Source organism: Parastagonospora nodorum (genome assembly GCF_000146915.1).
Source record: "Parastagonospora nodorum SN15 chromosome Unknown scaffold_28, whole genome shotgun sequence".
NCBI classification, from domain to species: Eukaryota; Fungi; Ascomycota; class Dothideomycetes; order Pleosporales; family Phaeosphaeriaceae; genus Parastagonospora; species Parastagonospora nodorum.
This window is the reverse complement of record NW_001884576.1, coordinates 140,924-164,371: the sequence shown is the minus strand read 5'-3', so window position 1 is coordinate 164,371 and position 23,448 is coordinate 140,924. Positions and strand designations below refer to the sequence as shown.

The window sequence follows — 23,448 nt, the reverse complement described above, 5'->3', positions numbered from 1 at the left end:
CTTTACGGTAAGCACAGCCACTACGCGTCCTATGTGCTGAACTTGGAGCTTTCTGCGGGGTTTCGATGGCTGTCTGAAAGAAAGGATGAGGCGAGCAGCGGCGAGAAAAAAGCGCCTCTTGGGACACAAAGAGCGGGTCATCACGTGCGTTGTGCTAGGTCAGCTCCCGACCTCGACCATGCTTCACGAACCAGACTCCACCACTCCATTAGCGCGCATCACAAATTCGACCTCATAGGCGAAGTCTGGTAACAGTGTCCAAGAAACTTGTCAGATCTTGATTCCGGAGCAAGCGGCTAGGCGCAATACGAACATGCCTGTGACACGATTACATGACAGAACTCCAGACCTCGTTCTTGGTGTACTCCTGCATGGGGTGGTGCTTTACCTTGACGCCCAAATCCCACGCTCTCATCTTCTCGGACTAACTGATGTCACCGAACATGCCGCCTGACTTATGGCCGAACGCTGGACCAAGGACTTCCTCATTTGCTTCATCGCCCTTTCTTTCAAACACGCACGGTACACTGTTCGCGTGGCTAAACATCTCGTAACACCCTCTGGGGATGATGTCAACAATGAGCTGCCAGCGGACGCAGGTCTAAGGGAAGTTCCACGAATGCTTTAACAAAGTGCCCTGCTTGCATTAGCCCAGATCAAGACAACTATTGGAACAAATGACCGCAATGGGATGCCGGATCGACGATGTGCATTTTGCTTTCCCCATCTTTGGGCAAGTCAACTACGAATCAACGATCTTCTTGTTTTTCTCCAGCTCAGCTAGATATTTCTGATTGGTTGCACAGTGCTCTATCTGCAGCAAGCTGGTCTTTGCGTATAGCTCTGGAGTTCACCGCCTCGGCCTTGGCATTGAAGTGCAGTGCCTCTTCGATCGTCCCGTTGCTCCACTTCTTTGACTTCGGGGAGCAAACGATACGATCCTTCCGGCATCTTCACGCCCTGCAATTGTTTACTGCCAGCTTCTACAACTTTAGCACTACTACTATTGTGGCATAGCTCTCGCTTAGCCTGAGTACACTCGATGCCTTTTCAGTTTCTCTGATACGCTATGAATCCTTTACGACTGTTCAGGATTGCTAATGACGTGACAATCGCCCTCTTGCAATGCAAATTGTTCAATCGAAGCGCGCGGAAATCGTTGCGGTGTCCGGCCTTATCACACCACATCCAAGGCGGCACCGACAATGGCGTTGCCTTGTGTGACTTTTGATTTTACGCCAATCTTTCGATTTACATCGCTGTTCAGATGCAATTCTATGACCTTCCACGTTCAAAGGGTTCTGGCAGAAGCCGATGAAGCCGAAGACGCTGTTCCCTTCGTCATGCCTGCTTTGATGGCTCTACATATTGATATAAAAGCAAGTGGAAGTCTTGTCCACATAGAGGTACCAAAATATATATACGCGAACGCCAGAGTCTAGATCGTACGCTCAGGTGAGCAGTTGACTCCTTGGAAGTCCATCTCCGTGGCAGTATTACGATGTCCGCAGTCAATACTTGCACCAACCACGTTCATCTTTGGGTTCTGACACACGTAGCCCAAGGAAATTTCCGCCTACTGAACAAACTCACAGCTATGAGATGCATCAACATCATTGTTTGCTGTCTTCTAACATACGGTCCAGTGGGATATGTCGAAACCCATGCGCAAGAATTGGACTGGATCTTACGGCTGGCGGCAACAGGTGCAACATCATATGGCAGATGCTCAGTGACATGGCCCCCACTCAACAAGCCAAACTCCTCAAATTCTTGAGATTTTCCCAAGGTTTTATTCGTGAAACAATAGTACAGCACAACTGTAACAAAGTATGGCATCGTGGATTGAAGCACGCTCTGCTGTGGTTATCCTATAATGGCCATACTGGACTCTCCAAGTCACTGTCGAAAGTACCACTCCCGAGCTGACACGAGCTGATGTACTTGGGTGCCAAAGATATCCGTCATGGTGTAAGCAAGGTGCGAGACAAGGTCTAAGAGGCAGCGTTATGTAACTTGTGAGTATGAAAGATTGCAGAAGACGAAGCACGTAGTAAAAGGAGCTCGTGCAAAGCGCAAGTGTATGTGTGTAAGTGAGATTGACTTTTGGTGACTATGGAAAGCTGAACCCAATCCTTAACCCTCGTAGGATGGGTTCTTGTATGTTCCGTTAAGACTACATGCGCCCAGAGTGAAATGAAGGAAAGGATAAGAAAAAAATCGAAGAGCCCAGATGCAATCTTGCATGGCTATTCAATATCGCTGATGTACCAAGTAGGATCTGTAAGTATGGTATCCATTCCCTCATAAGCTCGGCCGATTGACGTGTCGAATAAGATGAATGTCGCGCACGAGCCTTCTTCATTGCGATTTAGACATACAATCTGGTTTTGTTTCGTGTGCCGAGCGAACCTGTTGTATATCCATCGCAGCTATGCCAATCGAATGCAGTTGTCACAAAGGGCAGCCTAAGATGGCGTTGAAAGCACACGATGAATCGATAGTTGAGTCGCTTGATCAGAAGGAGAAGGGCTCTTTCTTGATACGCTTGTTTCCCGAAGTTCCGTTTGCTTCAGCAACCTTTCGCTTAGCCATCTTCTCGTATATGACTACTAGGTTGTCCTCGTCGCTCAATACATCGGTGTTGTCGATAGGAATAAGAGTCGGATCATCTTCTCGCTTGACACACACTGGAAGCATCTTGCGGAGCGCCTCAGCCTTCTCCTCAAGCTTCGGAATATCTTTCTCGACATCTGCGCGAATGACTTCGCCTGCAGCCGTAATGCTGTAATCGATAGGTGCCTGTGCCCGAATGGTTGTGCTGAACTCTGTGAGTAGTGCGTCAATGCCTGCGAAGTGCTCGTCAAGAGTGGTCTTGACAATCTTGTCGAATTGTGACTGCACCAGCGTCACAACTTGGTCGACAAAGTGAGAGTCAGGCTCCAAGAACATTGCCACCAGTTTTCTCCTCTGAAATTTGCCCTTTGGTTCCACGTATTGCTTTGTCTGTTTTTTCCTGTTCGGATTTGCAGGCTTGAGGGCTGGAGCTGATTTGAAAACCTCATCGAATATGTTATCGGTAATGTTGGCTATGACATTGTTTTCGCAATCGAACTCCATAGTAGCCCACTCAAGCGTGCGTTGCTTGATCTTGGCTATCTCCTCCATGAGACCTAGTAGTTTCGCCTGCAGCTTCGTTCGCAGCGGAGCCCATTTCCTCTTGGACTTCTCCACGGTTACAAGGTTTGCAGCAGCGTTGTTAATCAGAACGGTTGTTTTTGAATGTAACTGCTCCAGTGCATGGCACAAAGCCGGAGTCATTGGCTTCATGTACTCGTTATAAGCATTGGACCATCTGTGAAAGCCTGGCTTCAGTAAGGTCGCAAGGTCTCTGTTCCAATTTGTGCCGTTCTCCAAGCCTTTAGCTTGTGATGCCCCCTTCGGCACGTTACCGTGACCTTTCAAGGTCCTGTTGAAGGCAGCAGCTTTGAGAGTGCACCATTCCTCGGTCACGACTTCTTCTACCTGTTCTTTGAACGTGGAAACATCTTTGGTCAGCCTAGACATGCTTCCATCTGATGCTTTCTGAAAGGAAAGCTTAGCTTGAGATAAGAGTCTTGTCATGAAGCCTTGACGGAGACGGTCGAAGTCGTCGGCGATGATAATGAACCCACCATCCCGGTCCGTTTCACTCACCGTGCGTCTGACTTTCTCGATAAAGGCTGGGATGATGGTGTTGATATGGCGATCATAGTCCTGCATGTTTTGTTGCGCAGGGAGAGCTATGAGGAACTCGCGAATGGCAGGTATTCCAGTCATGACCACAGGTATAGCAGGCTGTGTAAGAAAACTGATCTTGGCCTTGCGAATCCAGTCCATGTACTCGGAAGCGGATGCGTGGTATACTTGGGGGATGTCCTGCGCCGATCGACCCTGCAGTTTGGTCGCTAGGTCTTTGGTGATCTTCCTTCCTCGGTCTGCGATCTTCTTTTGCTTCCTAAGGCGTTCGAGGTAGATTTTATACTTATTGAGGAGGGTACGCTTCTTTGCATCTGCACCGTCTTCGTCGTCCTCATCGAGTTCTGCTTCCTGCTCTTCAACATACTGCAGAAGTTGCTGGATTTGGTCGTAATCCTGACCGCCGTATTGCGCAAGCTGATTCTTGTTGAGTGACTACATGATTAGAATCTTAAAAGTAGTATACACCGGAAATATCAAAGACTTACGTCAATCTTCGTTGCAATTAGCTTTACGTTCCCTGCGCCGTGATGTGCAACGGCAGCTCGAGCGCTGTTGATGACCATGTCATCCGAAGCCATGCGAATAGTATCGGCGAGAATCATCTCGACATCAACGGTGTCTTTGATCTGTTCCGCGTGTCTAACTCTCGACAGATTGACATCTCCCCAACCTATGCCATGGTAAGCTAATGTTCCAAAATCGAGACCGGCATAACTTACCAGGAAGGTCCACAATCTCTACGTTAGCCTGAAGAAGATCATGACTGAATCGAATACAGATACTGTCCACAAGTGGCCATAAGCAAGCCACGCCTTCGACTTTTGTGATAAAGGGCCGGAGTTGTTTCAGCAGCCCATGTTGATCATCGGCGATCTTCAATGCAATACCTTGAGAGTTTACGTCTTCATTCCTCAAGGCTTCCTCGCACTTCAGCTGGCATAGTCTGACGAATTCTCCGCTTCGGTACAAGTCTGGGCCCCAATTGTCTTCGAACGAGTCTTGTGATCCAAACAGTGTGGTGAACACGTCTTCTGCGGTATCCTTCAGCCTCCGCTCCAGCTCACCGTCTGTACGGGAAACTTTTGACCGGGGTACATCTTCATCGTCGGAGTCTTCCTCTGCATGTTGGTAATGGTAATAGGAACGGGCATGCTCTTGAAGCAATGCTTCTCTCTTTTCAGCGCTGAGGAACTTAATCTCTGCAAAGAACTTAGTGTATTCGCCGGGCTGAGTCTCTGGATAAGCAGCATATCGGGTAATGGAACTGGTACATGCAGCACCATCGGCACCCGTGAGTGACAAGCCGTCGCAGTCGAATAAAGCATTGATCATGAGTGATTTGCCGGCACCTTGTGCGCCAAGCAGAGCAACTTTTACGGCGGGACTACGCGCCACATGGGCAAGCTGATTTGCTGTACGATCGAGATGCTGCAGCTCTTTGTCATTGTGTGGAGATCCTCTGAGCAGGTCGCCAATCAGTTGCGCAAACTCCTTCAAAAGCCGGTCGATTTCAGCCTTCGGCAGACTGAACCATGGGTGATCTGGCCTTTTTTCGTCTTTTGAGTTGTACCGAGTGAGGCCCTTCTGCGTATTGAGGTAGGTGGAGAATTCTTCGAACGGAATGATGGCGGAGTCCATCTTCGCTCTGGAATGCAGTGGTTCAGCCTTCGAGGTCATAGGATAGAGCGCAAAAGCTCTTGCCGCGGAGATGATTGGAACCTACCAAAAGCCGTTCGAGGATAGACGAAGTAAGATGCAGTGTGTGGTGTCGCTTTAATTAACTGTGGATAAACAATAGAGTGTAGGAGATAAGGAGATGATGAGCTGTCAAACAGGTGACTGATATACAGGTAGGTCGAGGGATTGCGCTACGGGTAGTAGTATAGAAAGTGAAGGCAACTTGGATATGATCAACACAGACGGAGGTGAGAGAAAACCGCTGATCAAAATCGGGTTTTGCACGATGTTTCTATCGGCCAGTGAGAGATCATGAACGACGTGAGCTTTGAGGTAAGGAGGTAGACGTTCCATCAATCGTGTGTTGCAACTTGAGGCTGGTTGTAGTGCCGTCTGTGATGTTGATGTCTGATGTGGGGTGTTGTGTGCTGCGAAAGGCGATGTTTCCCTGTCCGAGCCATTTTTCACCAAGATCACATCACCATGCATATCACACCCAAAAGTGATGTTGAAGAGATGGTCTGGGCATTTACAGGCCATGGTTACTTGAAAAGTATGTTATGGTTATGTAACTCAGACGTCTCGGTAACAGTCCTGCCACTAATAGTGTGTGATTTATGCATGCAACCACGGATGTTCCTGCTGAAGCAGCAGTCTGACCGAACAGCAAGTCCAACTTTCATCGGCAGAGGTTTAATCATGGTTGATGCTTCCTTCATCTAGCTTTAGCTCATCCACGGAAATGGCTATGCAGAATTCGCAGAGTACGACGCGTACCAAGAAGAACCTGTAGCCAGAAAACAGACTATGCATTCGATTTTGATTGAGTAGTTACACAGGCACTAATACTACATGAATGCGCTCCTTCTAATATAGCAGCCCCCATCGTTGGGAAAATCTACGTAGAATATCTTCAACCATACTTTTCGAACCATTAGATGCTCTATGATGCATGGAAGTCCTACAATAGTAGTGAGGGCGCGATGATAGAGGCGTACCATTAATGGAAGCCCTTTGGCCATGTTTGAAGAACTTTATCTCGAAGGCGACGAATATCATTCATCATGTATTGGCATATTCTGAACAGTTACCTTGCCATTGCGTCATGTAGATACTTCAGAAATGATAATCTCTGGATGCCTGTAGGATATCGAATTCTCACAGGTAGCGGATCTGTTCTGGGAGATGCAACAGCAGCACAGACGTCATCAGGTAAAATCTGACGAGTCGTCAAATCTGGGGAATTGCATGAACTATCGTTGGCTTCTAATCGTTCAATCCCCTGCCACAGTTCTAAGCAATTTGATACTGACAGCATTACCACTCTATACCTGCCGATTTGCATATTGATCGATCTTGACCGCCTGTCCCCACATCCAAAGAAACGCCAGTCAAGGAAGAGGCGTATCCTATGGCCGTCATGAGCGCTTGCAATTCTCACAACTCGAGGCGGTACCCTACCCAATGTCTGCAAGCCGCGATCGTGCGGTTCGACTCTCTTCCGCGATCTCAACATCCGTGAGAGCCAGCTCTTTCACTTCATTCAGAAGCTCCTGCATAATCGCCGGGACACTGTTCACATATATTCGTTGGCGTAGATTTTGTAGCGCTTCTTAGTCATGCCATCGAGCGCGACCATTATCCTTCGTATGATGTCCAGATGTTCCGTTTCGGCGTCTTGAGTGTCACTATCCCAGTATCTGGTACCCAGACCTCTCCCTTCTTTTGGGAAGCTCAGGAAGGATTTCACGAGCGAGAACTCCATACGGCTTCTCGTACACCAAAACGGCGGCTGGCTCGTGTCACACAGAGTGGCGCTTCTTCGGGGTTCTAAGCACCTTCTGAGGCCGCGCGACATGTAACTGTGCGACAACCGCGGACGTCCGCTTTGCGCAAAAGCTGAGGTAATCCATTTTACGATGATCTGATGTGATGATTGATCGGGGCATTGCAGAGTATCTCCCAAGTTGAAAGCAACGACCGGAAGTCCTTCGAGGCACCCGTGGACTGTCAAATGCTGAGTACATAGAATCCATTACGGGTATACCTTTTTTCGCGTCTAAATTCCGCGATGATCTCTGGGTTGATGGTTTACCTTTCGCGAAATATTGGTCAGTACATGAGGCTCATGGCGCGATTGCCACGAACTCAAGCATTTCCCACCAATACCATTTATAAAGCATGGATACTGTAATACGCAACAGTATATAGTACTGTTCAGACTATTTGATATTAGTGGACATGCAAAGGACCGCTCCGGATGATTTCATGCAGAGTGGTCCGCCAAACAAGACTTCACGCATGAGTGATAAGTAGACGTGCCTTAGCTCATGAAGACTGGGAAGTGTATTACAAAAGCAAAAAATATGCCTGGTGGGATTCAAAGCATTGAGTTTTAAGTGCCATTGATCGAAGAGGTCGGCGTTAAGCACTACTTTGCGGTCGTAGTAAGGGTTTGCATGCAGATACGCGGTATATCGCTGGACTAGTTCTCGTGGTGGCTCTGACACAATCCAGAATTGCGCAGCCGCTCCAATGTCTTTCAGCAGGTGTCTGAACGCGTAGAAGTCGCTGAAAGACCAGCCATCTGCACTAGGATCTGCCTGGCCTGCCTCTTGGTATAGTTCTGGTGCATCTGGAGGGGCCTCCCAATCAGACACAAGCAGCATCTCTTCGACGTCGATTATACCACAAACTGCGACGACTCGGATTTCCTTATTAATGTTGGATACGGTTCGGATGATGAATTTAGGGCCACTTTTGAGCTTGTCGGCAAGCCCAGGTGTAAGAATTGCTCGACCTTTGCTGATCGACAGCGACGGCGCGCCGAAGTCTTCTGCTAGGTCGCACATGTTCCATGGTTCAATGTTATTTTCGATTCGGTATCTAATAGAAGGAGTAGGAACCGGCTGTGGAGGAAAGTAGAGTTTGTGGGTAGAAGCAGAGTGCGTAGGTAAAAGAAGTAGAGTGCATGGGTACCTAAAAGAAGTGGACCGAAGTGGCCCTAGGGACCGTTTGTCCCACTGTGAAGCGGTCAACGTAATTGTGGAACACCAGAAACCCAGAAACAGGTAAGCACAGTAGAATGAACCTTCTTTCATAGTTGATAAACTGAATTAGGCGCGTATGTATGACTCAATGTACCATGGTTCTATCAAAACACTACATATCTAGGTGCCCCTCGCTTTTCTCAATGGTACATAGCTTGAACTTTCTCACTCTGTTAATACAAGTGGTACTTTGAATGTACCTTGGAACAATATAAGAAAGGGTGGAAAATTGAGTTTTGCCAATCCGCTCCGCAGCGATGCGGAATTCCGCAACGCCGCACGTGCTTCAACTATATGTACTCCTCGAATGAAGCTCAATGAAGCCGCGAACAAAATTTTGCATGATAGAGTAAGCGAATAGCCTAATAGATACCACAAGCACCTCACCATAGACTCGTGCGGCTCGAGTTGTTATGACTGCCTAGGTACGAGGCCATCGAATTCAACACATCGAGACACCACTTATTCAAGCGAGATCAAATGCAGGAGTCATCTTACAGTACGTTCCTCAAGCCCAGATCTACGATCTTTCCTGATTTGAAGCAGTAATATCTGCAGCTGTACAGGAAGCGTTTTCCGCTTTTGTCGCCGATGGCTCCGCATTAGCCCTAGCACTCACCCTGACGGATGGGACACTGCAGCCTTCTGCAATCATACGCTCAAAATGCACCGGGATGTCCCTCCAGGCTGTTTTGAATGAGTTGGATGCTATCATAGATCCTCGAACACCACTATACTTGCTCTTGCGACGAAACGAAAAGCTGGTTGCTATCACCTTCGTTCCTTATCTTGCGAAAGAAAGCGAACGCGCAATCCTTCTCGAGCATCGACATGATATCGTCAAGACACTTGGGCAAGATCACTTTTCGCAGTCCTTAATTTGCAAAGAGGTCGGTGAAGTCACCGATGCGAGATCTTGGACTGAGAGAGACGAACACGACTCGTCGCCTGAAAAGACGTCTAAACATGCGGGAGATGTGGATGCATGCGATGATGTTGATTGCGAAAGCTGTTCGCTCAGAGGCATGAGCTACAGGCGCAATAAATGCCGCCTCTGCGATCGCCGAATGAAGAATAAAATCACACCTGAAGCACTAGACGCTCTATCGCCGCTCAAAAGTGCTGGTGCTGTCGTCCAAATCGTGAGTATGATACCTCGTCTGACACTTCCAAACTCGTCACTGATATACCAAGTCCGTCAACATCACCACCGACACCCTCATCCTCACCCTATCCCAACCCGACATCCAACCGCACTCCATATCCTCTCTCCTCCCCACCACTTCCCCATCTTTTACGTTCTACCACCACCCAGAACTCTCGATGGTGTACTTCATCTTCCATTCACCGGACACTGCGACTGTGCAGCAGCGCATGAAGCACACCATGGCCATCCCCGGATTGCTCGTGCATGCTGAAGATGCAAGTATTCTTGTAGACCGAAAGATTGAGATTCACGAGCCAGATGAGTTGGATTTTGGTGCGGGCAAAGATGGAAGAGTGGGGAGGTTCAGGAGCATGTATCGCCGCGAGGGATTTAGTGGCACGGAACTAATGTATGAGGGTATGGTGAGGGATAAAGAGTTTTTGGATGCGGTGTGATTATTGATTTTTGCTGGGTTCATCATGTCGTGGAAGTCGGTTTTTATCATTCTTCTATCTGGTCTCCGTGCGGTTCCCGTTCGACGATATCCTGGTGGATTGAATCTGGAAACAAGCAGTCAGATGACCGGTCTACCTGATTATTCTACCACTAGGGGTTTTGTTGCTGGATGGTTTCTTTACGCTTACTCAGGGGCAGTCATCTCCAAGTATTACCCGCCCAATCCACGCAACCTGCCTGACGTTTTCATCCTCCCCCTTGACCGTAAACCCCGTCAATCTCTCCCCACCCACATAACTCTCATGCGAAGCCTCCACGTCCCACGTCGGCTCCGCAGCCACGATGTCGTTCCGCAGCGACTGCAGATACTGCTTGGCGTTATCCAGACACTTGAAGACCGGGTGCGGCTCGATGCGGATGGAGTAGCATGTTTGTATCGAGTGGGATTCGGGCATGCATTCGCGGGTGATGAGGTAGGCGTGGGATTGGCATTGTGATGTGTGAAGGAAAGGGGAATGGGATGTGATGGGGATAGAGTTATGGAAATCTTTTGTACACGTCAAGTTTTTCCAGAAAAGAACGTGTTGGTTGTGAGTGGAACAGACGAGGTGGGTTGACAGGAACTTGAGTGTGGATATTATACATTGTTTGTTTATGTAACTGTGGTCATATCGCCGGTTCCATGCCAGGCAAGCAGTCGTATCATATCGTACATATTCACATTCAGTTTAGATCAGAGCTTCGCCTCTGTACATGGCTTCTCTGACTTCCTTTACAACATCGGCTCGGTCTCCTGGGCCGAGCAGCACGATTCCACGTCCTCGTCGACCCATACGTCCTGTTCGACCGAGACGATGGATGAAGTCGATGGTCGTGTGCGGGACGTCGTAGAGAATGACGTGTCGGACTGAAACAGTATCGATACCTCTTGAGCCCAGGTCGGTAGTGACGATGACTTTGGTGTTGGCTAGAGTGCGCTTACTGGCCAGTTCAGGTTTTGGAGGTGCATCGGGAGAGGACTTGATAGCGGTGGAAGTGTCGCTGCCAGTGAAGGACGCCAGTGTCTTCGCCTGGCGCGACGGGTCGGTGTCGCGGTGGAAGGCCAGGGCGTCGATGCCCTTGCTCATTAAGTACTGCGCTACCTTCTCCGTGTCTTCGCGCTCATTGACGAATACTAGGATACGCTTCGTGGGCACGGCTTCTTTGCCTTCAGCAGGGTCGTATTCGCCAGTGGATCTGCCAATCTGCCAGATTGTGTCGGCACAGGCTAGGTTCTTGTTACCATGGTAGGGATCCTTGTTTACGTCTACCACCCCCAGTTGGACACGTCGTGGAATTGCGTGGAGGTTGGGAGTAACAAGTCGGTTCATGTCTGGGAACCTGTCGGCGAGGTATTTGTCCAAGTATTTTGGGATAGTGGCAGAGCATAGGATGAGCTGCTTGAGCGAGGGAGTCGCGCGTTCGAGAATCTCAGTAGTGCTGGGCTTGAAGGAGCGGTCGAACAGAGAGTCGGCCTCGTCACATATCAAATGGGTCACGCGTGCGAGGATGTTGGGATTGCTCTCCGCGATGCTGGCGAGGAGCGGGGGTGTGCTAATCACCACATCGACACCCTTCTCATTAAACAGCTGGTTGCGAATGACAGTCGCCGACATCTTTGCTGATATGGGCGCGGCGCGGAACTTGACAGTATGCGACAGGGATTTGGCGACAGCCCCAACTTGGGCGACAAGCTCAGCAGATGGTACAAGGATGATGGCGCGTGGTCGCGCAGGGTCCACAGCCTTGTTGACTTCGGGCTCCTCTGCCGCAAATATATCAGTCCTTTTGTCTTGAGCCTTCGCCGCCGCCTCATCAGCATCCTTCTGTGCTTGTGCCTCTGCGTCTTCCTTCTCTTGCTGCTCGGCCTTTTTGATCGCGTCTAGGGTCGGGAGGAGATATGCGAGCGTTTTTCCAGATCCCGTCTCGGCTGCGAGGAGGAAGGCCTCGGGCCCGCCCTTCTTCGTGGATGTGGCCTTGGTGCGCTTCTTTGCCTCGAGTCCCAGCAGCGCAGGAACGGCGACAGACTGGGCTGGTGTGGGGCTGCGGTACTCCAGGGCGGGTAGCGCGTCCTTGATTGCCGCTTGCACGGTGTCTAACAGCGGCATCTTGTCGAATGAGTCGTATAGCTCCATTTTGCGTTTGATGGTGGTGCGGTTGCCATATGGCACTTCGTGCAGTGAGCGCTGCATCTTGAGGGCATGGTATGGCTCCGCTCTGGTCCTCCTCTTCCCGTCGTCGTTTCTCTTGGGCCGCTCGAAGTGGCTTTCCCTCCGCTCCCTTTCTCTCTCTAGCGAAGGCGGTGCTCTTGTGCGATTGAGGTGTCCGAATGGCTCCTGCGGCCTCCTCGCAGGCCTCTGATCTGATTGCGGTGGGCGGGAGACTGCATCGGAGAGTATCATACGGGACGGTCGGCGGTCGTCGCGCCCTCGTGGGGATCGTGGAGGGCCAGTACGGGAATATGAACCGCCGTCTCGAGACGCACCGTCCCGTGGCCGTGAGAAAGAATTGCCATCTCGAGACGCACTATCCCGTGGCCGTGAGAATGAATTGCCATCTCTAGAGCCGCGTTCCTGGGGTCGTGAAAATGCATCGCCCCCTCTGGAGCCTCTGTCGGACGACGGTGGGAACGCATCAGTCTCAGGTGTCCTCCTGTCACGGGGCCGCGAAGGTGTGTTGCTGTCTCTCGAGCCTCGCTCGCGCTGTGCTTCTCGCTGGACCTGGGTATATAGGCGTGTCTGTGGCTGCAGACTGCGAGGCGCCTGCCCCAACAGCGAGCGCACCTCGCAGAACGGACACGCACGCGTCACTTGTCGCAACATGGTGAAGAGGTGGCGGCGGAGAAGATGTCAGCAAAATGTTCAATTAGCCATTTTTAGTTCTCCATTAATCCTGCGCATGTGCACGCACCGACGATCTCGAAAATCCCGGCGGCGCACTAGGAGCCGCAGGACGTTGCGCTAGGGCCCGATGCGGGCCGTCTCTACAGCAACCACCAGCCTGCCCGCATCCCGGTCGTCAACACTGTCTGATATCGCCCGCGCTGCTTGATATTGACCTCGCGCGCTGCACATCCTCCTCCTCCGCTTCTCTATCGCACAACAGCGCTTGCGCCTTGTGGTTGACCTTCACTTCGCATTTGCATAATTAATTGCACCCATCCGTTATACATACAGCCTACCTGGCATCTCTTCTCTCGGGTGCGCCCATTCTTCGCAAACATTCCCCGACCACGCAAGTAGCCGCACTGCATCTGCATCTGCATACACAGCAACCAGCCCGCCAACATGTCGCGCAATGAAGCGGTAAGCATCCACCACCTCGGTCACCGAGTCCACACTCACGTTGACGCCTTCAGGTGTCGCCGCTGCGCATAAACAAGACGCCGACTGCCTCTCCCACAAAGGGCAGCGGCCGTCCTCTCTCAGAGATTGGTTCTGCTGAGCACAGGAGGAACTCTCCCAGCTTCAACCAGACAACAAAAGTAGGCTTCCCGGCACATTCCTCCACATTCCTCCCGCACACGGCTCGCTAACGTGGCCCAGAGAGTATTCTTGACCAAGGAGAGCTCGCCGTTCAACAACAGCCCGCGTTTGTTTTGGAAAGAGCAGACCGTGTCACCCAAGAACCGTTTCGACTCTGAGAACGAGTTCGAGCGCGAGACGTCCCCGGCACAGCTGTCGCCCAAGCGCAACTCCATTGAGAACCTAAAGAAGCAGTCGCGTGTCAAGAACAGCAGCATGTTCGAACGCGAACAGATGAATACGTACGACCCTACTGCAGTGCATCCACTAGACCGTCCACTGGCCGCTGGGCGACCCCTCAACGCCTCCGTCCAAGGCAATGCATATGGCGGTAACGGCCTCAACGGACTGCGCGAGTCCCGCGAGTCCTCGGTCAGCCCAACCAAAGGTCACCGCCGCACCGAGAGTGAGACCCGGATACCCATTCTCAGCCCCTCCAAGACTTCTCCGGCCAAGCTGCCCACACAATCATCGTTCGGATCGCCGTCCAAGGAGAACAACTCACCGCATGAAGGCCGCATGTCGCCTACCAAGTCGTCTCTCGTCACCAACGGGCGCTTCAACTCGCCCAAGTACAACCAAGACTCCAGCATGATGTCCGACGACGATGAGTACAAGCAACAGACCTCGCGCCCGCTGCGCCGCCATGCTAAGAGTGTGACCTTCGATACCGCTCCACCCAGAATCACAGAATTCGAGATGGTCACTCCCGATCCTTCGGTAACCTCCGTGTCGCGCGAAGGCAGCTACGAGTCCGAAGAGGAAGAAGAAGAAGACGTGAGCTTCGACCAGGATGACAGCTTTGATGCTTCCCTGGAGGATACCGAGAAGACACCTGTTGTATTGCCAGAGGATTGGCGCCACATGAGCCCCGATGCCGCAAACACATCGCTGACCGACCTCTACGATGATGTATTCGATCGCGACAACAGCCCTATGCCAAACGCTCATCCTAACGGTGCGATGAACAGCTTCCGCCATGGCTCTACCAACTCGGATGGCGACACCAGGCCACTTCCGCCTCTTCCCGGTATGTTGGCGCAAGAAGGGAGCCGACGACGAGACTCTAGCATCGGCTTATCCGCCGCTGCAGAGCGCGCCAGTGACTCGCGCCGGTCACTTCCTCAGCTCCCGCAAGCTGCTGGAATCTCCAAATCCGACCTCTTGAACATGCGCGAGGGTTCCATGTCACTGGAGGACAGGCTTCGGTTGATGAACTTCGACGGCGATCGCGATGTCAGCACGCCAACGCAAGAGAGCCACGACAAGAAGGTCGAGGATGGTGTGCAAGTGCAGGTTGAGGAACTCGATGGGTTCACCGAGACTGAAACCGAGATTGCAGTAGGCCAGCCTAGCGTTGTGCCGCGCATCTCCCGCGAATCTATCCTCCGCCGGGTCAAGAGCCGCAACTTCGAAGAGGAAGAGGATAGCTTCCACTACGACGCTGAGTCCAGCCCCGAGCGCAGCTACGGCGATCTCGCCGACTTGGACCCTGATGTCCCGATCCCTTCACGCGAGTGCTCATCCAACTTTGATGAGCTTGCGCATCAGAACGACAACGTTCCCGAGAGCGAGGCTGACAGCGTCATCGATGCATACTCTTTTGCAGACATGACTGAGGTCGATGGGACCGAGATGTCACTACTTGAGGACTACGAGCGTGAGAGCTCTGTAGTGCGTCACCCTGTTCAGCACCAGCCTCAAGAAGAAGATGAAGTTAGCCAGTACTCTCCCGATCCTGAGGAGCAGCCAACCACGCATAGCACCATTGACAGCTCTGGACCTCCTACGCCAACCGCTGTATCTCCAGCTGCGGCAGAGAAGCAAGCCCGACAAGAGGAGATGTACTCGTCTTTCGATGGCGACAAGATGGATCTGAGTCTCGATCCTCTGAAGGCGTCTTTTGCAACAGCACCCAGCCCGCTTGATACTGCGCCCAAGATGGATGCAATGCGCGAGTTCTTGCGCCGACCTGCCACACCGGAGACCAACGAGGAAGTCGACGCTCAGTCTGAACCAGGGACACCTGATTCCGTGATCCGACACCCTGTCGTCATCTCACCACCTGCGCATGAAGAAGAGCCAGAAGTGCCTCAGCGGGAGGCTACTATCCGAGGTGGGAAGTTGAAGACCCGTCCATCATTGATCCCAGATGAGGTTGATCTAGCCGTCGCGCGTCGACAGGTCAGTGGTGAACACGCGCCCCCTGTCCCAGTCAGGAGCCCTAAACGCCAGTCCTTGACCTTTGAGGTTGGTCATGTGGATGATGAAGATACGCAAATGAGTATCTCGAACAAGGAGAACCGCATGCTTGATATCGACATCGGTGATGACTCGCACGATCTCAGCTTCGGCTTGGACAAGGAGTTCAACCATATCATCGAGGCACAGAAGGTACATACCCTTTTTCCTATACCCCTTTTCGCCCAGTTCCCTGCCGATAGTGCTGCTCGTCAAGATGCAGCACCACAAATGTCCGGTGTAGACTTTGTGTATAGAGATGGTCCCGCTAACAACTTCCGTCAACAGAAAGGATACCTCATGCGCGAGAACACAAAGGTAGTTGTGGCAAGCAGCCGTCAATTCAGTGACGAGAAGCCATCAGAGAGTGGAACTGCCGCTACCGGCCCACGTAAGACGAGCGCCGAGCGTAAACCAGCGTGGACTAAAGAGCCATGGAATGGTAAGCCACGTCGCAAGAGCATTCGCACAACATCTGGCCGCCGTGTTCCAACTGCTACCGGCCCTGTGCCTCCTCTTCCGGGCCAGGAGTCCGCTGTACAAGGCGGTCTGGACTCTGTTGCTGAGCAGGGTGATGACGATGATTTTGAGGACGGCGAGGAGCGAGGGCGAGTCTTCGTCAAGGTCGTTGGTGTCAAGGACCTCGACCTTCCACTGCCAAAGACCGAGCGTACTCATTTCCAGTTGACACTCGACAACGGACTGCATTGTGTGACCACTTCTTGGTTGGAGCTTGGTCAGTCCGCGCCCATCGGCCAGGAATTCGAACTCGTCGTTTTGGACGACCTCGAGTTCCAGCTCACCCTTCAAACCAAGTTGGAGCCTCCTGCAGTCCCACAACTTGTGGCTGCGCCAGCCCGGACAGTCAACCACAAAAAGTCGCACTCCGCCTTCCGAAACCTCCTTTCTTCGCCCAAGAAGCGCAAGGAGCAGGAGCGCAAGGCACAAGAAGAGGCCGATCGCATCGCACTCCAGGAGCAGCAAGAAGCCCAGGCCGCCGCAAAGCGCAACCACCAGGCTACTGCGTGGGATCTTCTGCACGACCTAGTCGGACCCGATGGTTCTTTCGCACGTGCCTATGTATGCCTGAACAACCATGAAAACCAAGCTTATGGCCGCCCATTGACTGTGGATATCCCCTGCTTTAACGAGTGGGCCGTTGACACCACTGGTGCAAGCAGCGTCAAGAGCAAGCGCGGAACGGTCGTTAGGCGCCCACCTTACCGCGTTGGCAAGCTTACCGTGCAGCTTCTGTATGTCCCGAAGCCAAAGGGTGCCAAGGACGAAGATATGCCCAAGAGCATGAATGCTTGCATTCGCGAGCTGAAGGAAGCCGAAGAGGTTAAGGATATCAATTGGGAGGGATGTCTAAGCCAGCAAGGTGGCGATTGTCCTGTGAGTGGAAAGTTCGAAACATAGACTGCGATTAGCAACTAACAAATTGACAGTACTGGCGTCGCCGCTTCTTCCGCCTCCAAGGTACAAAGCTGACTGCCTACCACGAGGCAACACGACAGCCACGAGCAACAATCAACCTGGCCAAGGCAACCAAGCTATTTGATGACAAAGGCGCGTTGCAACAGCCATCGTCTACCAAGACTGGTGGACGGCGCAAGTCTGGTTTTGCTGAGGATGAAGAGGGCTACATGTTCGTCGAGGAAGGTTTCCGCATCCGCTTTGCAAACGGCGAGGTCATTGACTTCTATGCCGACACCCGCGAACAGAAAGAAGGGTGGATGAAGGTCTTGGCCGAGACCGTTGGCCGCGACATTACAGCGAAGAAGGGCTGGATCTCCATGATTCTCGAGAAGGAGCGCAAAGAAAAGGCTGCACGATCACAGGCTGGTGTTCCAGCACAACAAGCACGCCCCCTCCAAGAGAACAGCAACGCCAATCGACCAACTCATCAACGGACCCAGTCGCATGATGTCTTCGCCGCACCACAGAGCAAGTCCGTCCCCTCAAGTCCTGTGAAGGGACACTCGCGGACGCAATCGAACGCACCCACTCCACCAGCGAAAGACCATCGCATGTCGCACGCGCCGCCACCACGGCCACGTGAAGCAAACAAGACAGGATCGTCAGGACGCCGGGAGCAGGTTCGATCGATGATTTTCTAAACCCTTTCTCTCTTGCATTATCACACTTCATCATCGATACCCCTTTTAACGAGAACACAAATTGTTTTCTTAAAACACTCACTTACTTGCGCCCTTTCTTTGTGTTGCAGATTCGTCAATTGTCTTCATTATCGCCTCGGCTCCGTTTGCGATTGTGGTGGGAGCGACGGCGGAGAGATACAGAGCATGGGCGCTGAGCGCTTGTACAAACATCGAACCAGCCCTTTTCGAGTCGCGTATGTTGGAACAGGCTGAGAGCGAAGCTGTCGCACCGAAAAAACTTCATTTCTTGTTATTGCTTTGTGTCTTGGTTTTTTGGGCGGGCTGTTCTTTGGATTGGGCGTTCGCAGGGGTTGGACGGGTTACTTAATGACCTGACTTGAACTCTTTTGACTGTCTCTGTGTAATGATTGATGCGAACAGAACAGAACAGAACAGTGGAATATACATGACTTTAAAAGATTTTCAGATCCAACTGCACCAGTGACTTGGACTATGTAGATGGCCTCAACATCATGCACTTCAAAACAGCGGATGTCCGCACGCAAGCCAGTCTCTGTCACACAGCATCTCCATGATTGCACCCATGACCCCAACACACCCATGGTCAGAACGAGCTTGTTTGGCTCGTGCAACACATGCAGCAAACAAATGCTCTACTGTCAACTCAACCCCGACGCACCCGTCACAAACAGCTCGTCTCCCCTCCGTAAACGGGGTCCATCCAATTCCCGAGCGCCATTCTCTACAAAAAATACTTGCACATCACACGAGCACGAAGAAAAAAAAAAAAAAAAAAAAGGGCAATCACAACTCATCCTGTACCACGATCTTTCCTTTACGAGTACGTACTCATGGGCGCATCGCACTCGACGCCCCCTCCCTGCGTCGACGTCCCCACCATCTACGCTCCCTACGGCCGCATACAAGTCCCCGCCGGCTCGCCGTTTGCTGTCTATCCGCCTGCATCGAGACGACGGCCGCGTAGAGTCAGGGTTGATTACCGAGAGGAGGACGGGTGTGAGAGCGAGAGCGAGAGTGAACTGGAGATGGAGATGCCGATGAGGGGGATGAGTGGGGGTGTGGGTATGAGAGGGAGAGGGTTTGGTATGAGGGGGGGTTTGGGTGGGAGAGGGATGGCGATGGGGAGGGGTATGGAGGTTTACGAGGGGGATAGGCCGAGGAGTGCGCCTACGGGGATGGGGTATCCGGCTATGGGGATGCAGGGGTGGGGAGTCCCGAGGATAGGTGGGCCGCCGATGGGCATGGGAGATGGAATGGGACCTCCTGGCATGGGAGGACCGATGGGTATGGGAGGGCCTCGAGGAGGCATGGATGGTAGCATGGGTGGCATGGGTGGAGGTCCTTTGGGTATGGGAGGATCAGGAGGTATGGGCGGTGGTCCTATGAGTGCGAGAGGACCAGGAGGTATGAGAGGGCGTCCTGGCGGTATGCCACCTCCAGATATGGGCGAGATGCAACGACCAGGCGGCATGATGGGCGGCCCACCTCAAGGAATGAACGGCATGTCCGACTTACCACCTCGCTACAGCGCCCCTCCCCCAGGCCAGAATCCATACGCTTTCGGACCTCCATCTGTAAGTAGCAGGTCTAGTGCAACCGCACGTCCACCTCGCCGCCCGCCAGGCGCACACAAACACATACCCATGGGAGCATACGCCGCCCAATCGCCTAGGATCTCGAGGTCGCATACTTCGCCGACGACGGCAGAGCGCATACATCGCAAGACGACCGGCGATTCCGGGAAAGAGTGGATCAAAGGCGACGATTTTCTCGACGCGTGTATCTGCACTACGGGCTGCACGTGTCGCGAAGGTCATCGCGTGCTTTACCGCTCGCGCGACAACGGAGGAGATTCCGATGGTGAAGGACGGTATGGAAGTGGTGAGATACGATATATTCTCAAGAAAGATCTAGGGAAAGACTGTGGAGATCATTCTGGGTGCAAGAGGAACGACAGTGAAAAGGAAGAGAAGATGGGCAAGAAGGAGAAGAAGAAAGAGGAAAAGAGGCGGAAAGAAGAGCTCCAGAACCTCAAGGATGACATGCTGGAAGCACTTGATGAGCGACTCGGTGCGTGGAGAAAAGCGAAGTCGAGCAAAGCGGGCAGTGTGAGTAGTCCGAGGCCACCGTTTGCTGGACTGGGCGGGCCGATGGGAATGGGCATGGATTCGAATGCCATGATGAGCGACCCTATAATGGCACAGAAGCTGGCCAGTATGGGATTGGGCCCATTAATGCCCATGCCGCCCAACATGACCGTGGGTGGAGGTCATCCATACGCCATGCAAGCAGGCATACCAGGCCTAAGCAAGATGCAAGCAGGAATGATGGATCCGCGGCAACAAATGGGAATCCGACCCGGTCAAATGCCCATGGGCATGTCGTACGAAGACGAAATCTCCATCGCCGATATGGAAGGCGTTGGTCTGGGCAATCCATACCTGGGCAGAGAAGCCCGAGGACGAGGACCGCAGCCACGCTTCGTAGACCCAACTAGCCGGCGAGAAAATGGCATGACTCCCAAACCCATGCCCTTCTCCGCCGTCAGAAGGGGAGCAGGAGGCAGGCAACGTAAATTACTCCACTCCCAGCAACAACAAACACGTCGAGACTTTGGCAGCGACGAGTACGACTCCCCAGCTCCGCGGCCTACCGGTCGAGCAGGAAGCTTTCACGACGACGAAGACGATGCTGGTAAATAAACTTTCTTTTATTCTCCATCTGATAATACTGTACAAACTTTCTGCATGTCAGACCTTGGCTGAGCATTTCACAGGTGATCGCGATGAGAGAGATGGTCCGGGTCTGGCTGCCACGCGAATCGCATTGCCCCGAGACAAGGCCGGGCGGAGCTCTCGGGATCAGAAACAACCACGCATCGATTCCGATCACGACGAAGACTACGAGTGATGGAATTACACCGAATGTCAACGTCGTACTCCCCGAAGAGGGTGCTGAGTCGTAAGTACGGCGCTGGCTGTCATCGTGATATGTTAGTCAGCCAATTGTAGAAGATTCCGAAACATTCTTGTCTAACATCGACGTCACTTTTGGGTTATATGCTCGTAATCTGTGGTACTTCTGTTGGTTTCAGCCTCGCGCCGCAATGTTGGTTTTCCAAGTTCCGCGGTGTTAAGCGCAAGGGGTGACGGTGCTGATCTCAGCCTAGTGTGATGATGTGGCGGTGTGCAGCATGCGCGACGGAGCATCGCTCCGGCCATGCAATTGTACCAGGGTCGAGGGGCTAACGTCACGTCACTCAAGCAAAGCTGGAAAGGCGACGCTGCCAAAATGAGGCTTACATGAGACAAAAGCAGCTGTGTAATACTGACATCACAATAAAAAGCACTCCCCACATGAACTACAATCGCCAATCACGGTGTATCTGCATCTTGAGAAGAGAAATATGTTGTGTCGTTACTGTGATCATTTGCTAGCTGGCAACTGAATGCTGCATAAGGGAATCCCCCTAGGTATGAGAGTGGTGCCCGGTGTCTCCGAGCATCGAAGAATGAAAGGGACACGCGTGTATGAAGCACTTCCATAGACGCTATGCCCTCTCCAGCTGTAAATCTTCGACGAGGTCCAATCTCTTGTGTATATGCCTTCTCCCAATAGATGCCCAGACTCCACGCTGAATGACAAAGACCATTGAATGAACATGTAATGGAAAGGGTATGAGATGGAAAAATCTCTGCGACTGCCCGACTATCTTAGTCGAGGTGTCGAATGATTAGAGTACTCAGCAACCAATTGCAGGACTACGTGAGTAATCCACCTCAATAGCAGCTACGGAGCACACCATCCCATGCCGGTAGGCACAAGACCAAGAGCATCCGCAAGACGCTTGCCCTTCTCGTAGACGCTGTTGATGGTGCAGGTCTTCTCGGCCCACCAGTTCTCAAAGGCATTGATGTCGTCGGGAGAAAGAGCTGCGCTACGCTTGGCGTCCACCCACTCAAAGTCTACCTTGCGACCCAAGTGACGGAGACGTGGGAGGGCCTCAGTGCGCAGATACGAGAGCTCTGTCGCATAGTAGGCATCATGAGGCTCGAGTGGGGTGGAGAAGGATCGGTCACGGGAGCGGCTCCGCTTGTCGAACGAGTCTGCTGGGGATCCAAGGGAGACTGGTGAGAAGGTTGGCCGAGTCTGTGGGCGCAAGAGGGAGTTTGTGACTGGAGAGGCACCACCTGACTGTGAGGCTGACGAGGCGGTTGTTGCAGACGAAGAATCGGAAGCGAAGACGCTACTAGCATTGCTGATGGTCCTAAACTTTGGTGGTGGAAGTTCGTCCATCTGAACCAGCTCATCCTGGTCCTGGGTATATTTGTCAAGGCGAGCAAACCCTGAGCGATGTCAGCTATGTCACCGCATGTGTCTCTGTGATTTGCAAGCGCATTGCGTGATGGGTGTCCAGTGGGGAGCTGGTGCAGGTGGTGTGAGGGAAATTAGCACTCACCAGTCAGAACAGCCGCACCAGAGTGCTGAACGGCGGCCAGGCTTGACTGCATGCTGGCGGGGAGACGGTCCCAAATTTCCTGGGGAAGATACCAAAGCTGGAGGTGGGCGGGATCATAGCTGAATGCATCTCCGTCCTTGGGGCAGTGAGCGCGGGGTGACTCCAGGTGAGAGTTGGACCTGGACATGGAAGCAAGGCTCATGCGACTGGAGCTACGTCGAGACCGGGTCAAAGCAGGAGCAGGAGCAGGATCGTGATAGAGAGGGCTGGCGGGCTGAAGCGTAGCCATGGTGATTCTGGACGAGGTGCGTAGCTGATCAGTGAGGCTTCGAGGAGTGCTAAGGTGAGAGGTCGATGAGTGCTAGATGAGATGAGGTTGGTGTTTCAAAGGAGAGTGGGGTGCTATTTGTAGCGTCAAGAGAAGGTCGGAAATTTCTAGATATGTGGTGAAGGGGTGTTGGCAACGGCACAGGCAGGAGGGTGAATGGATCGTGGATATAGCTGTGATCGAAGGTCTTGGCGTGTAAACAGGGCTGGGGTCCGAGGGGTGTGGGCAAGGCAGGGGCTATACGCCATGCACGGGTGCAACTTGATGGTAATTCAGCGAAAATGCCATGTTGACGTAGGGCCGATAGCTCCTTACCAATGGAACGAGGGAAGGTGTGGCCGCAGCGGGCAGCAGTTGCCAATGCGCCGTAAGAAGGAAGGAGTCTGTGCCGTTGGTCAGAACGGTCATCATTGGGGGCTTTCCCTCAAGGCCGGGCGCAGCTTCTCAGAGCGCGGCCGTCGCGCGGACAATGAATAGAAACTGGGGTCATCAGCCCAAGCAGTCGGATATGATGCCCAGTTGACTGCAGCAAGCTGCATGACCGGCTGGACGGCAGGCCTGAGGGGACTGCATGTTGGTCCCGAACGGGCAGGACAGGCTTACGATTAACGAGTCTCTCGGGGCCAGAACATGCAGGTTTTG

The 23,448-nt window shown here is 52.5% G+C and overlaps 9 protein-coding genes across 9 annotated transcripts; 3 read left to right on the top strand and 6 right to left on the bottom strand.

The window, feature by feature from the left end:
* Positions 1–1,438: 1,438 nt before the first annotated feature.
* Positions 1,439–1,839, bottom strand: SNOG_13772 (hypothetical protein; the record flags this gene model as incomplete). The annotated part of the gene is made up of 3 exons (XM_001803926.1): positions 1,439–1,546; positions 1,594–1,630; positions 1,682–1,839. The coding sequence occupies 3 exons, from the start codon at positions 1,837–1,839 to the stop codon at positions 1,439–1,441; spliced, it is 303 nt and encodes a 100-aa protein (XP_001803978.1).
* Positions 1,840–2,517: 678 nt separating this feature from the next.
* SNOG_13771 (hypothetical protein) lies at positions 2,518–5,418 on the bottom strand (the record flags this gene model as incomplete). Its single annotated transcript, XM_001803925.1, has 3 exons — positions 2,518–4,173; positions 4,227–4,411; positions 4,461–5,418. 3 exons carry the CDS (start codon positions 5,416–5,418, stop codon positions 2,518–2,520), a joined length of 2,799 nt encoding a protein of 932 aa, XP_001803977.1.
* A 150-nt stretch (positions 5,419–5,568) lies between these two features.
* On the bottom strand, positions 5,569–5,958 carry SNOG_13770 (hypothetical protein; the record flags this gene model as incomplete). The annotated part of the gene is made up of 2 exons (XM_001803924.1): positions 5,569–5,609; positions 5,679–5,958. The coding sequence occupies 2 exons, from the start codon at positions 5,956–5,958 to the stop codon at positions 5,569–5,571; spliced, it is 321 nt and encodes a 106-aa protein (XP_001803976.1).
* A 1,855-nt stretch (positions 5,959–7,813) lies between these two features.
* On the bottom strand, positions 7,814–8,270 carry SNOG_13769 (hypothetical protein; the record flags this gene model as incomplete). The annotated part of the gene is made up of 2 exons (XM_001803923.1): positions 7,814–7,849; positions 7,905–8,270. 2 exons carry the CDS (start codon positions 8,268–8,270, stop codon positions 7,814–7,816), a joined length of 402 nt encoding a protein of 133 aa, XP_001803975.1.
* An 872-nt stretch (positions 8,271–9,142) lies between these two features.
* Positions 9,143–10,070, top strand: SNOG_13768 (hypothetical protein; the record flags this gene model as incomplete). Its single annotated transcript, XM_001803922.1, has 2 exons — positions 9,143–9,610; positions 9,663–10,070. The coding sequence occupies 2 exons, from the start codon at positions 9,143–9,145 to the stop codon at positions 10,068–10,070; spliced, it is 876 nt and encodes a 291-aa protein (XP_001803974.1).
* A 729-nt stretch (positions 10,071–10,799) lies between these two features.
* On the bottom strand, positions 10,800–12,302 carry SNOG_13767 (hypothetical protein; the record flags this gene model as incomplete). Its single annotated transcript, XM_001803921.1, has 1 exon — positions 10,800–12,302. The coding sequence occupies one exon, from the start codon at positions 12,300–12,302 to the stop codon at positions 10,800–10,802; it is 1,503 nt and encodes a 500-aa protein (XP_001803973.1).
* Positions 12,303–13,397: 1,095 nt separating this feature from the next.
* SNOG_13766 (hypothetical protein) lies at positions 13,398–17,995 on the top strand (the record flags this gene model as incomplete). Its single annotated transcript, XM_001803920.1, has 5 exons — positions 13,398–13,415; positions 13,469–13,594; positions 13,656–16,028; positions 16,065–17,270; positions 17,324–17,995. The coding sequence occupies 5 exons, from the start codon at positions 13,398–13,400 to the stop codon at positions 17,993–17,995; spliced, it is 4,395 nt and encodes a 1,464-aa protein (XP_001803972.1).
* A 1,667-nt stretch (positions 17,996–19,662) lies between these two features.
* On the top strand, positions 19,663–20,721 carry SNOG_13765 (hypothetical protein; the record flags this gene model as incomplete). Its single annotated transcript, XM_001803919.1, has 1 exon — positions 19,663–20,721. One exon carries the CDS (start codon positions 19,663–19,665, stop codon positions 20,719–20,721), a length of 1,059 nt encoding a protein of 352 aa, XP_001803971.1.
* A 1,087-nt stretch (positions 20,722–21,808) lies between these two features.
* Positions 21,809–23,214, bottom strand: SNOG_13764 (hypothetical protein; the record flags this gene model as incomplete). Its single annotated transcript, XM_001803918.1, has 3 exons — positions 21,809–22,365; positions 22,479–22,752; positions 23,122–23,214. The coding sequence occupies 3 exons, from the start codon at positions 23,212–23,214 to the stop codon at positions 21,809–21,811; spliced, it is 924 nt and encodes a 307-aa protein (XP_001803970.1).
* Between the last annotated feature and the right edge of the window lie 234 nt (positions 23,215–23,448).